We start from the raw sequence: 13366 nt of genomic DNA, 5'->3' as shown, positions 1-13366 counted from the left end.
CACCTACATTTAGACGCATATACAGCCGCATGTAGTTCAAGTGAGTTGATTCTAGTTTCATGTAGTGGAGTGGGTGTGGGAAACGGGTGAAGGCAAACGGACTACAACTCCCGACAAGCAGCCGAGCGGATGGACCATACTGCGCAAGCGCAGAGCAAACGGTCGCGCGGAGGATTTGAGTTTTGTTTGAATGGCTGAAGACAGGATACGCCACAGTGTTTTGAAGTTTTAGCAATGTAGAAATGGCAGCAAAGCTAAACCTTTCGGGGCCGTCTGACTCAGACACGTCGTCTCCAAACGACCACACTTTGTCCAGCTTGAACGGCAACCGAAGTCTGAGAGTCGCAGAAAAGGAGAGAAGGAAAGGCGAGGCGGAGGACCCGTTTGTTCTGGGCCTGAAGTACTTCTCTGAGGGTAAGACTAGTCTCAACGTCCCGCAGGGCGATAGCAGCTGGTGGCGTCGCTATTACCAACCGTAACTGGTTGTTACCGGATGGGAAAATACATTTAATTGAAGTTAACTTTACTTTCTTATTTAATTTAAGGTGTAATTTAGGATTAGTTATAGATATGTTGCAGTTATTTCCTAACGTTAGCTCTGAACTCATTGGATGAGAGTCTCAAACAGCTAGCTTACGTGTTGGCTAAGTGACGTTACGTACAACTCCGATCCCAAACAATCGGTACGCTGTTTAAAATGTTTATAGAAACTGAAAACACCCATTTGCAAACTAACTGTGTTTACTGACAACGGTTTTACGAAGTGTACCAGAGCTCATGTAGTAATATCCTTTATTCAGTCATGTGTTCACAAAGGGGTGAACCTCGCCCCATCCTTGCTGGAGCCTTTCCAGGATGCCCCTTTCATACCCAGTCATGATACTATGACCTGATACCAGTTAACCTGTTTACCTGTGGATTTTTCCAACCAGGTGTTTTTGGAGCATTCCAGAACTTTCTAAATCTTTAGTTGCTCCTGTCCCAATGTGTTTTAAAACTGTTGCTGCATCAAATTCAGAATCAGCATATATTTACAAAAAACAATGAAGATGAGGACAAACTTTAAATACATTGTCTTTGTACTGTTTTCAATTGAGTATATGTCAAAAAGGAAAGCAAATGATCACATTCTGTTGTATGTTTTATACAGCATCCCCCTTTTTTGGAGTCGTGGTACTAACATGTTATTAAAAGCAAGATACTGGAGGATCAAGATTTGGTCTTGTAGCCTCAAATTAGAGCTGCAATGAGTAAACAATTCATCAAAATATTTGAGGACATCATCTTGGGTGTTGGGAAACAGTGATTGATATTTTTCACTATTTTCTGACTTATCACAAACAACTAAGTAAGAAAATAATCAAAGGATTTGTGAAGATTGTCATTCATCCAGCTCATTGTACTTTTAAGTGCTTTACATCAATGTTCTTTTAAATGTGTTAATTTATTAATTGCAAATGAAAATAATCATTAATTGCAGCCTTATTTTCCATTCAAATGAGGTTTATTTTTGTGCTTGGTATGCTGTTAACACACTTGAATCAGAAGATGCTTATTTATTAATATCATAGGTGTAATATTGTATTGTCCTAATATTGTCCTCCCTGTAATATTCTGTGACAGCTATACTGCCATTGTAATTTTTTTCTGTAGCAACATAAAATATTTTCATAGTAATTGTCTCTACATGCTGGAAACAAGGTCACAAGTTGTGATACAGCAGCTATTATAAAAGACCTTGGTGCCGAGTTGTGTGGAGATCTGTCTTCACATTACGAAACGCCTCATCTGAAAACAAATCATTCTTTTTTCTTCGGTGGGGCTCTAGTGTCACACATTTTGGTGAAGCAATTTTGGGGATTTGATTTCCTCACATTAATGTGTAGTCAGGTTACATATGATAATTATTTCAGCAGCATTTCAATTACTCTATTTCTATCTATAAAGGTTAGTGTTTGTTAAATCCACCACACACACTCTAAATACTGTTAAATGTACTCAGTACTCAATGTTTAACAGTACAGCGTACACCTATATCCTTACACAATTTATCCTAAATTGCATTTCCTGCCCTGTAACCAAAAATGCTTCATTGGGACTATTAACTATATATGGAGCAGTTCCAGGATTTGTCTCAACACTGCACTGTGTTTCTCTGAAGCTCAGTGTGGCTTTGTGGCAGATTTTACACAGTTTTCATGTGCTCGTTTGTAAACAAATGCAAAAGATTTTCTGGAGAAAATGCAGTTTTTAGAGTAACAGATCCTCTGCTGTTGTCATGTCACCCAACATCAACATTAGCAGGAAAAACATCTGAACTTGTTGACACTACCTCTAGTATCTGTCAAAGTATGTGAGTACTTGAACATTTTTCAAAAGCACATACACGCCCTGATGTTACCTCTCCCTCCTGTAGTTGAAGCAGGTACTCCTGTGCAGGGGAATGATGAGCTGGAGAGGAACCTGGTGCAGGTGGAGAAGGTGGCCTTCAGTAAAGGACTTCTTCCAGAAGCCATCTCTATTATGCTCGAGTTTGCAATGAGCCTCCGTATGGGTAAGCCAGTCACTTAGCAGCAGCTGTGGACTGAGTATTAATTAATAATTTCTAGTAGAAGGAATGGGCTTGTATGTGTAGGCCATGGTACCATCCATCCTGTTTGGCACTTAACCTGTACAGAGTTGTATGGGGCTGGAATCTGTCCCATCACACACCAAGCAAGTGTACACCTTGGACAGGTTGGCAGTTTATCACAGGGCTAACAACTGTCACACTCTTGTTCACACCTTAGTCAATTTAAATGTGGCAGTGTTATCTACTGAGCCTCTGTATGAAATGTAATACCATCTGGTAGTTTTGTTTTAGTGCAGTTCAACCAGCAAAAATGATGGAGCCAAATATCACTTATGTTGTAGATATTGAGTAAATAATGTTTTCACAGTGTTATGTCGGCCAGTGTGATGTGAGCACATATTTTTTACACAGTTTAAGCACATTGCCCAAAATGTATTTTATCCTTCCCAGACATGTAGGAACACATGCAAAAAAGAAAGTGTTTGTAAATACCTTGGACAGCTGGCACTTTTACAGTCAATCTTAATATTTGCTACCTTTAACTGATTTTGTTTCGATGAATTTCTCTGTGTAGGGACCACTCTGTGTGCCCGGGTGCTGAAGTGTCTGATTCCTGCCACTGTGGTGCCGCAGGAGGCTGTTGTTCGAGCAGTGGTTTGGCTGGGTGTTGGCAAAATACCTATCAGCACACAAGTAAGTGCAAATTATTTTATTTGCAATTTGAAATTAAACTTTGATTTAAATGGGTTTTTACTTTTTGTACTACATGTTGTTGGACGGTAAATCTAGATTTGACTTGTCCAAGTTCTTTTCATCTGTTTTGAGTGATTTGGAGTGGTTGGAAGAGACGCACAATTACCCTTAAAGAATAATGACATTAATCCAGTGACTAAGTTGAGAACATTCACCATTTTTAAACATTTTTTGCTCTCTGATCTTTTGTCATGACTATAATAATTCAGTTAAGTTCTGCTAAGATTGTACCATAATTAATCAATTGTTATTTTTCTGTGAATGTACAATTTTCAGGTTCTTTTCATAAAGTGGGTGTTGACCATGTTTGACATGATTGACGCAAAGGACCAGCTTCGAGCAATCTACGGCTTCATCTTCAGCTTCGTCACGGACGAAAATCTGGTATGTGTTCAGATGAGCTTTGCATTGGTGTCAAAATTGTTTCACATTTATAGAGAAACAAATGTAGGGTTCACTAAGCTTGTTTGTCATCTAAATTACATGTATATTTCTATGCCAGAGCTCTTGTTAAAACAAGATTGACATGACAAATCCCTCACTGTTTATTGATGCTGTGCCTTGTTTGAGACTCAGAGTTGGTGTGATAAATAAAGATTTGTTTCTGCTTTACTGGAAAGACAGATGTGTTTATCTGGTTTGTGCCTATAATTCATACATCACAAAAGAAGTTTGTGCTATCCTGTTTGGCTGAAGTTGACCTGTTAAGGTGTGAAATACCTCTTAACTCAGAGGAGGAACTCAGAGTGTAACTGCTGCTAAAATGAAAAATCCCCTCATGCCTGAAACTGAAAGCTAACAGGTATATTCTGCATTTTCTTCAGCTAAGTCATCCACATAAAGTGGCTTATTGTAACAGGTCTCATTTCTCTACAGCTGGTTTTTGTTCACTTGTGTGAATGATTGGCTGCTTACCAGTGAAACTAAATGACTGCAACACTGTAATGTGATTTTGGATCCATTGAAGTGCTGAGATACAAAGTCATTATCTTTTGTCACATGTTTACAGTGCCCCTTCATCTGTCATCTGTTATACCTTTTGACCAGAAAGGAAAGTGGTATGTCGAACATTTTCACACCTGATATATGATCCACATTTGTACTGCTATTTCCCCCCTTTTTCCTAGTGTACTCCCATTATTTCCTCTTTTTAGTATTCTCATCAGCTCCGTAAGAATTATTGACTGCTTCATTTTTTTCCCCTCATTGTAGTGCGTGTCTTCAGAGTCAGGAAGTTACTCGAGCTACAGTCTAAACTGGTAAGCATCCTGCTGATTTGATGCCCTCCAGAGCCATTTATCAATGCCACTACATTATTTCCCTACTCGGTATGAAAATCTATAAATCACAGGAGGGTTTGTTTTTCTTTTTGCTATTCTAATAAACCCTTTCAATACCACTGGTTTTGTTATTTTCTGCATTATTAAATATCAATAAAAATAGAGAGTCATATTGACCGTGTTGATATTTGCTATTGTTTCCTCAGGGAAGGCAGCCGTTTCTCCTGCACCTACTGTCACTTTACAAAGTGTTTTGTCCTGAGCTGGTGACGCTCTCCATTCCATCAAGAATGAGGGTTTGTAGATGGATGGTGCAGCTAATGCTCATTCTGCTGTCATGATACCATATGACCATCATCTCTGAAGCACCAAAGGAATTGGTTATTTTCTCTCTTCTTACAGAGTGGGTTTAGGAACCACAATTCCCCTTGGAAATCAGCACTGATTGGTGTCCAGAAGAGGAACAATTCCCAGGTTGCCTCCAGGATCAGTGTGGCCCTCACGACTAAAGATAAGACCGGCTCTAGGAAAAGGGTATGAAAGTCTGTTTAAGTTGTCAAATGTGCTGCTTAATATGTTGGTTTGGACCAGATCAAGGACCAGATCTATAAATTATATATTTATAGTTAATTTGCTTATTAGGATTTTAGTTTTTATTCATTTCAGAAAATGAAAAACTATATTCATATTCAAGTATATGTTAGGATAGGCTTGCTTTTATTTATTTTCTTATTTTACTTATTTTGCAGAAACATGGCCACCTGGAACTGCCAGCATTGACTTCTGTAGTCAATAAACAGGCTCAGACTGCGTTGTCCTGCAGCAGAAAGGTGGTCCCTCTGGTGCAGCTCCACTCCTTTGCTCAGCTGCTGGAAAATATGCATCGTATAGAGGTAATTTCTCCCAGGATCCCTGCCCCTTCACCGTCTCTGTTCTCAGTCTTTCACTCTTTCTGCTCCCATCTATCTCAGCGCCTACAGTTCAGCTGTTAGTCCTGAAGCTCCAGCACACCTGGACTGAGAAGAGATGGAATATAATTTAAGTGTTAAGCGTGAAGATCATTAATAATTAAAGCAGTAGAACAAAGTGTATGCCAGTTTCTCCATGGCATGAGGATTATTATATTATATTATATTATATATTATAATATTGTGATATATCGTTACAGCCACAGGGTGGTGCTGTGTCACTGTTATAATTCTGTCTGTACTTTAAATTAGCCCACTAGCAACTTTATCTTAGGGAAACCTCAGCAGAGGTGGCCTGTGTCTGTAATTTGTTCATTAGATTAGAGCATAAACCAGCTTCATGAGTTGTTTGACTTGTTTGTTCAACGAGCTATTGTTCATTTTACAAATATCGCCGGTGGTTTATCTATCCTATATGAGTAATGAAAGCAAAAGACCTGAAATGAGATGTATCTGAGTAATGCACTGGATAAAGTTTCATAACTGGTCATATAAAGAGGCCCCTCCATAAATGTCTGTTTGGCCTGCAGATTCAGCATCCCGATAAACTAATATAAGACATTTTAAATGGCTCGCAGACTTTTATATGTCATGTTGCATAAATTCACCCCTTTCGTTGCCCACAAAGCCACTGTGAGCAGTAAGCCTTTCACTCTACTTTGCCACGTTCTAGGAAAGACAGATGAGAACAGTCAATCACACTCATAAAGCTATTCAGCAAAGGCATTGACAAAGGATCATTGATTATTTCCCTCATTGCCTGCACTTCTGTTGTCAAAAGCGGAATGGCGCTTTCTCGGCTTAATGATACAGTTGCTCCGTAATTATCACAGAACTGAGCTGTGTCCATTCACAGTCTGTCTTCTCCTCATTCTAATTTATTTATTATACTGACAAAGTAGCCATATTGGGAGGCAGCTGTTCACACACAATAAGGGACTGTATAAACTACCCAGCGTGATGGAAGAAATGTCCCAGTGCTGGCATTATGGGGATTAGTGGAAGAATTAGCCCAGTAGCGAAATGCTGGCCCACTCAATGAAAACAAGGACATGAGCATCGGTTTATTCTGTAGCAGGTAAACAGACTGACTTGCAATTGGCTTGAGGGTGTGTTTTATGTGAAGTTTAACTCTGAGTATAGTTACATAGCATTGTGACTGTTGTTTTTCACCTGCTCACTGTTGTTCTTTGCTTTTACTAATAGATTTTTTTAGCCTCTAAATCATACGGCCTTGCGTGTGTTTCCTGTTTCTTCATTTTACCTCCACCAGCTGCCCGCTCAGATGGGCTCATTGCTGGGCTCCAGTCTGGCACTGCAGTACCTGGACTGTGTACAGGATGAGTCTGCCCTCCTACGCCTCAACTTCTGGCTAGGCTATGCTCTCCATGAAGGTAAGGGAGGGGGAGAAGCAGCTACCAAACTGCTGTGACATCTTCTGTCAGGAAGATTCATCCGAAGCAGAGACCTTGGGTTGAACCCTAACACATCACCTACTTGGCATATCAAAGGGATTCTTTCAGAGAAGGGTTGACTGACTGCTTTTTGGATTATTCTCGTGACTTTTTCACTTACTAAATACCCCTTTTGCTGTTTTTTCTTTAGAATTTTTGTTCTGCAGTGATGGAGGAGCCTCTCAGAATTCAGAAGAAGTTCTGCAGTTCTTGAACACGTTGCTGTCCACACAGCACTTCCTCCAGGTGTGCCTCACACTCCGGGCCAGGCTATAATGAACACTCTAACAGTGATTTCATAATGTTTTCATTTGTCATGTTTCTCCACCAGGAGGGGTTTTCTAGTTCAGAGGCTTTTCTCTACAAATTCCTCAACGTTTGGGATGGCTCCCTCCTCCGCCCACAGATCCTCGGCCTGCTGAGCAACATTCCCGTTGTGCCTAGTTCCCGTGAGTTTTGCTTCAGAACTGTGTATTTCTCCATATTTAGTCTTCTGCCTTTGTGTCTGTCTCTGTCAAACATACGCAACTGTTTTCCTCCGCAAGCTTGCTCTCCACTCGATCGTTCTCATGTTAGCAAGGCCTCCCACACCGTGCCATATCTTAGCCACTGCATTATGGTGCATTGAATTACATTCTGTAATAATCTATTCTGCAAACTTCTGTCAATCCCACTTCAGAAATCGGACGTCTTCTGTTTGAGCCTCTCATGCAGCTCTTTTTCACATCCTCGGTATTTTTCAAGGTAGGCTAACGCAATCATAATGGATTCTGTATTGGCCTGGCGTACTACTGTATGCTTAGTGCTTTTCCTCTCTGTCGTGTGTGTGCGTGCAGTGTGGTCTGATGGAGTGTCTAAACAATATGCTGTTAAAGTGGCTGACCTGGCACTCAGTATATGCTCTGGAAAACGACTTGGACATCAGCCTCAACAGCCACACCTCCATGTGAGTCTCACATCTACTTCCTGCTACTTGTTTACGCCCTGAGCATAAACAAGCAATAGACCTGAAACACTTTGTGAATTTACTTGAGAGCATAAGGGTTATAGCTCGTTTAGCTTTTACTTTCGAGCCAAGAAATGCCAAGATGTCTTCTCACACCTAATCAGTTCTTACAGGTGTAATAAAAGTGCTGAGGTGTTGCCTCAGTTTTATTTACTGTGGGTTAGTGCAATGAAAAAAAATCGTTCCCTGTTATAGGTGTCCCAGTTGGCTAAGCCACTGTTGTTCCAAATATGAGGCCTCTATTAAGTTCTGTTAATTTTGAGTTGCAATATTGTCAAAACATTTTGGACTTTTTTTTATTCTATTAGATAAAATCTTGACTGAAACCCCACTCTGGTCTATACAGTAACCTTTCAGTTTTAATTTAAGCCATCCATTATCCACCAGCAGCCCGAGCCACTAAAGCAGAAGTGTATAATGACATGTTTTTCCCTGTTGGTTTTGAGCCCATTTATCAATTGAATCCTTTAATTGAAACTTGTTTTGAGACAAAAACAACCCTAATATCCAGTTAAATGATTTTCTAGCTTCCAAATTATGGGGTGGAGTTGGTGTCATTTACATTTTAATACCTGGGGTTTCATCAGCATTGAGTTCTCACATGTGTAATCCCACAATAAATGATTCAGTCAGTGAGAGATCCATTTTTATTCACTGCCAAACATTTTCAAATTCACCTCTGGTATTTAGCCAGAGTACACCTCAGAGATTAGATCTTGAAATCATTGGTTTTGCACACTTTCCTGACACTCTTCATTTAGTGTTTGTGCTTTGTATTGTAATGAACGGCTTGATATGGCAGTTTTCTTCTATCTACAGCTTTCACTTAGCACCATTCCTGTGTGCTGGTGTTCTGGTTAAAATGTGTGTCTGAAGCTCTGCTTTACCCTCTCTGTCAGAAACATGACTCTGTCAGGGTTCAAGGATTCAGTGTTGGAGCTGGTTCACTTTGTGGGTCGGCTGGCCTCTGTGGGCCTTCAGCTTGAAGGCTGCAACTCTCTCTTCCTCAGCTTCATCCTGGACTTCTACGACACGGTAATGATTGACTCTGCTTTGTGGCTTTGTGATGCAAAATGCAAACCTGTGCCTGGCCTTTGCTTCCAAATGACATAACGTTTTGCTTGTTGTACTGTAGCTTTACTTGGATGTTTGACCTTAATGTGCACAATGATTCAGAGTTTGACATCATGTGCATGTGCTAACTATTAAACCTTTTAAGGGAACAATATTCGAATATTCATCAATTGTGGAATTTTCAGTGGGAGTAGAGGATACATACTGTACTTTTAAAACATTTTTTTGTTACACATTTGAAAAAATAATTGAAATATAGAAAGTATACAGTAGACTAGAAATTCTTAAAAATGAATACATATGATGAATAAATGAAAGCTATCCTAATATTCCAACCAGATAAAGATTTTACAAACAAACACTGACTGGAGTTTGCCTCCAGGTTTGAGAGAGAGGTTTTAAATGAGTGCAAGGAGATGAAGTTATGTCAGATTGAAATATGTTGCAATCATGACACATGCATGTTTTTTTTAACCCTTTGCTCAGTACACACCTTAGGAACAGAGGAAAGGCACATGTTAATTCAGGAGCTTAAATGGTAATTCTCAGTTTAATTTGGAGCAACAAGACTGCATAAATATGGAGATAAGATGCCAGGAACAGCTTCACAGAACAGCGTGTTCTAACAAAGCAGAGCTGTGATAAATATTTCAGCAGTGAGATATACTGTATGTTTGAGTATCTACTTTTCACTGTGAGCTCTGTCACTCTTTATCACATATTTCTCTCCTCCCCCAGGTGTGTGACATGTTTCTGAAGTATGGGCTGCCCCTCGTGGTGATGCCTCCACCTGGAGTCTTTTACCCATCCCTGTTTGCCACTGACCCTGTTAACGTGGACAGACTGGCCTACATCATGTACAGGTGGGGACTCTTCATCTCCATGCTACAGGCTGCTGTAAGCCTATGACGATGCACACGCTATCGGCAACCTTCATGTGGTATTTCACATGTTTATGCATATTTGATGGCGTGACAGAACGGGAATCAAATGGCTACATTCTACTTAAATGTTAATGTATGATTTATGATAACGAGAGGCTAAGAGGCAATACATTTAAGCCACCTTCTCCTTTTTATGGAGAATTCAAGCATCATTTTTAACTCCAGGCTTTAATAACAGAAATCCTCACAGTGTCGGCTAATTGACTACACCCCAGGCTCCTCAAGTAATTTTACCGAAGCGGAGCATAAAAATGCCATGGCAAAAGACAATTGGAGCCTAATTGTATTATATTTTTTTGACAGACCGCAGAGAGCAAGCCGTTATGCAGTAATTCACAGAGGTCACCGATCTTTTCTCTGTTTCTTTGTTGTTCAGGTACAAGGTGAACTTGACGTCAGCCAAGAATCAAGAAAAGCTCACAGAGGTAAAAATAAACTACTTTTTTCTTGCTATGCACGTCTGAAAATCAGATGCACTGGGATTTCCATTGCAGCGCAACAGTAAGAATACATTTGGATCCACTGCACCAAGAACTTGACATACGACAACCGTTATCTCCAACCATGGAATCTGAATGCATTTCTTGTGATTGCAGTTACATTTCAGGCATTTGTCTGTATGTTTAGGTTCACTGTGGTGGTTTTTATAGATTTTACACCTCTCAGTCCAGCTCTTTAGGAATTCACAAGCATCCACCTACAGCTGATAACCTTTAACACCCTCTCAGATGAGGACTTAAAAAGTTGTTGATGTTTTAATAAATCTACCACTGCGAGATGTGAATTTACTGTGTGTGACAGGCAGCTAGTACATTCCCCTGAAAATGTCAGTGGCGCTTTTTATTGAGGAAAATAGAATTGGTAAATGGCATGCAAATGAATCAGCACAACAAACATCACATGTGAAACTCTGCAGATAAGGAGAGTGGTCCAGTCGGACTCCACTTTCTAATCTTTCTAATTTTGATTTCCATTGTGTTTTGCAGCAGGCCTTTCACATCAGCCGCCAGACGTTCCGCGAGTTCAACCACTACGTAGTTGTCATGGTCAGCTGCCTGTGGAACTCCAAATTGTTTCAGCCGGGCATGGATGTGCAGCTGGGAGAGGAGCTGCTCCTCAAGAGCAACATACCACAGTACTGGACGAGCTTTGACCTCATCCACCACCCCGCCTTCATGAGCTACGCCATAGACTTTCACCAGAAGGTGAGTGGGGACCATTAAGGATGTCTTCATTTGTGTCTTACAAAGATTTTTGGGTATTCTTCTACCTGCTGCAGACCACACAACATGCTTCTCCTATGCACCTCCACCGCTGATGCTTATTTTCAAACTGTAACAGAACAGTGATGGATCAGTGTGCAGCTAGTCTGTACAGTTGGGTAATAGTCTTCCAGGCAAGACAAGGAGACAAATGTGGTATTAATGTATCTTTCATAGAAGATACATTAATACAGAAGGACATTTTATTATTAATGGGTGCTGCATGAGACTTGGTTTTCATCATGTTTAATAATACACACACCTCTTTTTGGTTTGGTCCAACTCCAACATCCAGCAGTGATCTTGTGAGATTTAGCCGGGTGGGCTGACAGTGAATATTAATGTTCTCTCTCTATCAGTGTTGGCCGGGGAGAAAGGACATAGACCTCAATTCAATTAAGGTACGCATGGTCTCCGTCTCGCTTCTGCATCTCTAATATACTTTGCATGTAGTTTGATGTGCATCAGTCATATTTGATCGTAGAAATTGTTACACGTCTGATGTGAGTGGGTGTGTTTCTGTGTGTGTTTCAGCATTCCAAGCCATGGAGTTGGTACCTGGAGTATTTGTTCACTCAGGGTTATAACGGCCTTAAACAGTTTGTTCAGAGCAACATCAGCCGGCAGCTGACCACGAGCGACGGGCAGGACGGCAGCGTGTCCGCGCAGCAGAGGTAGATGCTCAACTCAGTGGAGAGGAAGATCAACCGCTCGCATCTTACCAATTTTTTAAAAGACTTGTACATATTTCATCTCCTCATCGCTTCCCAGCGAGCTACTCGCAAGCGAACAGAGAATCTTTTTATGTACATAAATCTGAGTGTTTTTTTGTGTTTTCTTACTTTTTATGCTGATTGTCTTTTCAACAGTAATAGACTGGAGTGGCAGCCATTTTCCACAGCTTTGTCAGTCGTAGATTTAAGTCCTGTGAATATGTTCAACAGGGAAGGTGATCATCTTCTTTTATGATCCACACACATATCGACAACATACAAAAGAGTACAAGTAGCAGAAGTTTAAATTATTCTTAGTCTAATTTTTTGCTCTATAAAATCAGTCATTGGTTGTTTGAAGTCAACACGCTGACCTTGAACCAGCTACCACATTAAAACCACATTTTTCTTTAGTTTGCCATTTAATTTTTCATCTTGTATATTCTTGTACAGCTTTCCATCTGCAAAACCTGACTCTTGCACATTGTTGAAAATAAATACATGCAAGACTTTTACTTTACAAGCAAATAAAATCTGTTGCGTCTTACTGACATCATATGGCTGTACGTCACAGTTTACAACGCAAGTGTCTTGTTCTTGTGCCCTAATGTGAACCTGAATTTTGCCTCTATCTGATGGCATCAGTTGCTTGAGAATCTGTTATATTGATAAGTATTCTTTTGCATTACAGTCAGTTGCTCTTGCCAGCTGGAAAACCGCATTTTTGCTTTAATGGAGGGACCCATCTGGGTGTTTATTAGGCCCCCAGCTCCCCGGCTACTTTTGAAAAGGCTGGGTGAAATCATTCAATGTCAGGTACATCCAGTGATCAGCTTTGTCTGTGGCAAAACGTATTGACCCAGAGCACAGTGCTTCTGTATTATTAAACCGTCTTCATATCACTGAGATTTGGAAACAGCACAGAAGAGAGGTTCAGGAACATCCACAGGTACCCCAAAAAAATGAAAATAAACAGTGCAATGTTACTGTTTCGGGGATTCGACTAACAATTCTTCTCATCAGTTGTTTAAATAATAATTAGAACTTTATTTTCATAGCCCCCTTAATGCTAAAATGCTGCCAGAAGTGCGAACAAAAAGAGCAACAATAACAATGAAAAACTAGTCTGAGGGAGTTAGATGTTCTAAGGTCCAGGGGGAGGCTGTTCCACAGTTCAGCGCCGTGGAAACAGAAAGCCTTACCAAAGTTTTTGTGGGAACCTTTAAAAGAAAGACAGTGGAAGATCAGAGAGTTCTTATGGGGGCATAAAGTGAGAGGCAGTCACTGAAAAGTGAGAGGAGTTTAAAATCGGCTGTAAGGGTTAACCCTAACCCTTTTGT

General features: G+C 40.3%; 1 protein-coding gene across 2 annotated transcripts; it reads left to right on the top strand.

Moving 5' to 3' along the window:
* Nucleotides 1–151: 151 nt before the first annotated feature.
* cenpi (centromere protein I) lies at nucleotides 152–12581 on the top strand. Of its 2 annotated transcripts, none has more exons than XM_070961969.1 (20): nucleotides 152–414; nucleotides 2417–2554; nucleotides 3147–3265; nucleotides 3602–3709; nucleotides 4335–4383; nucleotides 4538–4584; nucleotides 4812–4901; nucleotides 5008–5139; nucleotides 5355–5498; nucleotides 6847–6967; nucleotides 7179–7273; nucleotides 7359–7476; nucleotides 7707–7771; nucleotides 7864–7973; nucleotides 8933–9068; nucleotides 9846–9970; nucleotides 10428–10476; nucleotides 11038–11256; nucleotides 11673–11714; nucleotides 11848–12581. In XM_070961969.1, exons 1-20 carry the CDS (start codon nucleotides 243–245, stop codon nucleotides 11989–11991), a joined length of 2223 nt encoding a protein of 740 aa, XP_070818070.1. In that variant the 5' UTR covers nucleotides 152–242; the 3' UTR covers nucleotides 11992–12581. The 2 variants fall into 2 exon arrangements, with proteins under 2 accessions (XP_070818070.1, XP_070818071.1); XM_070961970.1 differs by having other exon boundaries at nucleotides 192–414; nucleotides 11041–11256; nucleotides 11848–12126.
* Nucleotides 12582–13366: the final 785 nt, after the last annotated feature.

This window comes from Chaetodon trifascialis, chromosome 5 (assembly GCF_039877785.1).
Source record: "Chaetodon trifascialis isolate fChaTrf1 chromosome 5, fChaTrf1.hap1, whole genome shotgun sequence".
Lineage (NCBI taxonomy): Eukaryota > Metazoa > Chordata > Actinopteri > Chaetodontiformes > Chaetodontidae > Chaetodon > Chaetodon trifascialis.
This window is presented reverse-complemented; position numbering and strand designations above follow the sequence as displayed.

What these genes read in the sequence shown, in the direction of transcription:
- cenpi (XM_070961969.1), top strand. Translation starts at nt 243, where the DNA reads ATGGCAGCAAAGCTAAACCTTTCGGGGCCGTCTGACTCAGACACGTCG. An exon ending in CCTGAAGTACTTCTCTGAGG is followed by an intron (nt 415 to 2,416) that starts GTAAGACTAGTC and finishes TCCCTCCTGTAG; the next exon opens with TTGAAGCAGGTACTCCTGTG. An exon ending in CATCCTCGGTATTTTTCAAG is followed by an intron (nt 7,772 to 7,863) that starts GTAGGCTAACGC and finishes GTGTGCGTGCAG; the next exon opens with TGTGGTCTGATGGAGTGTCT.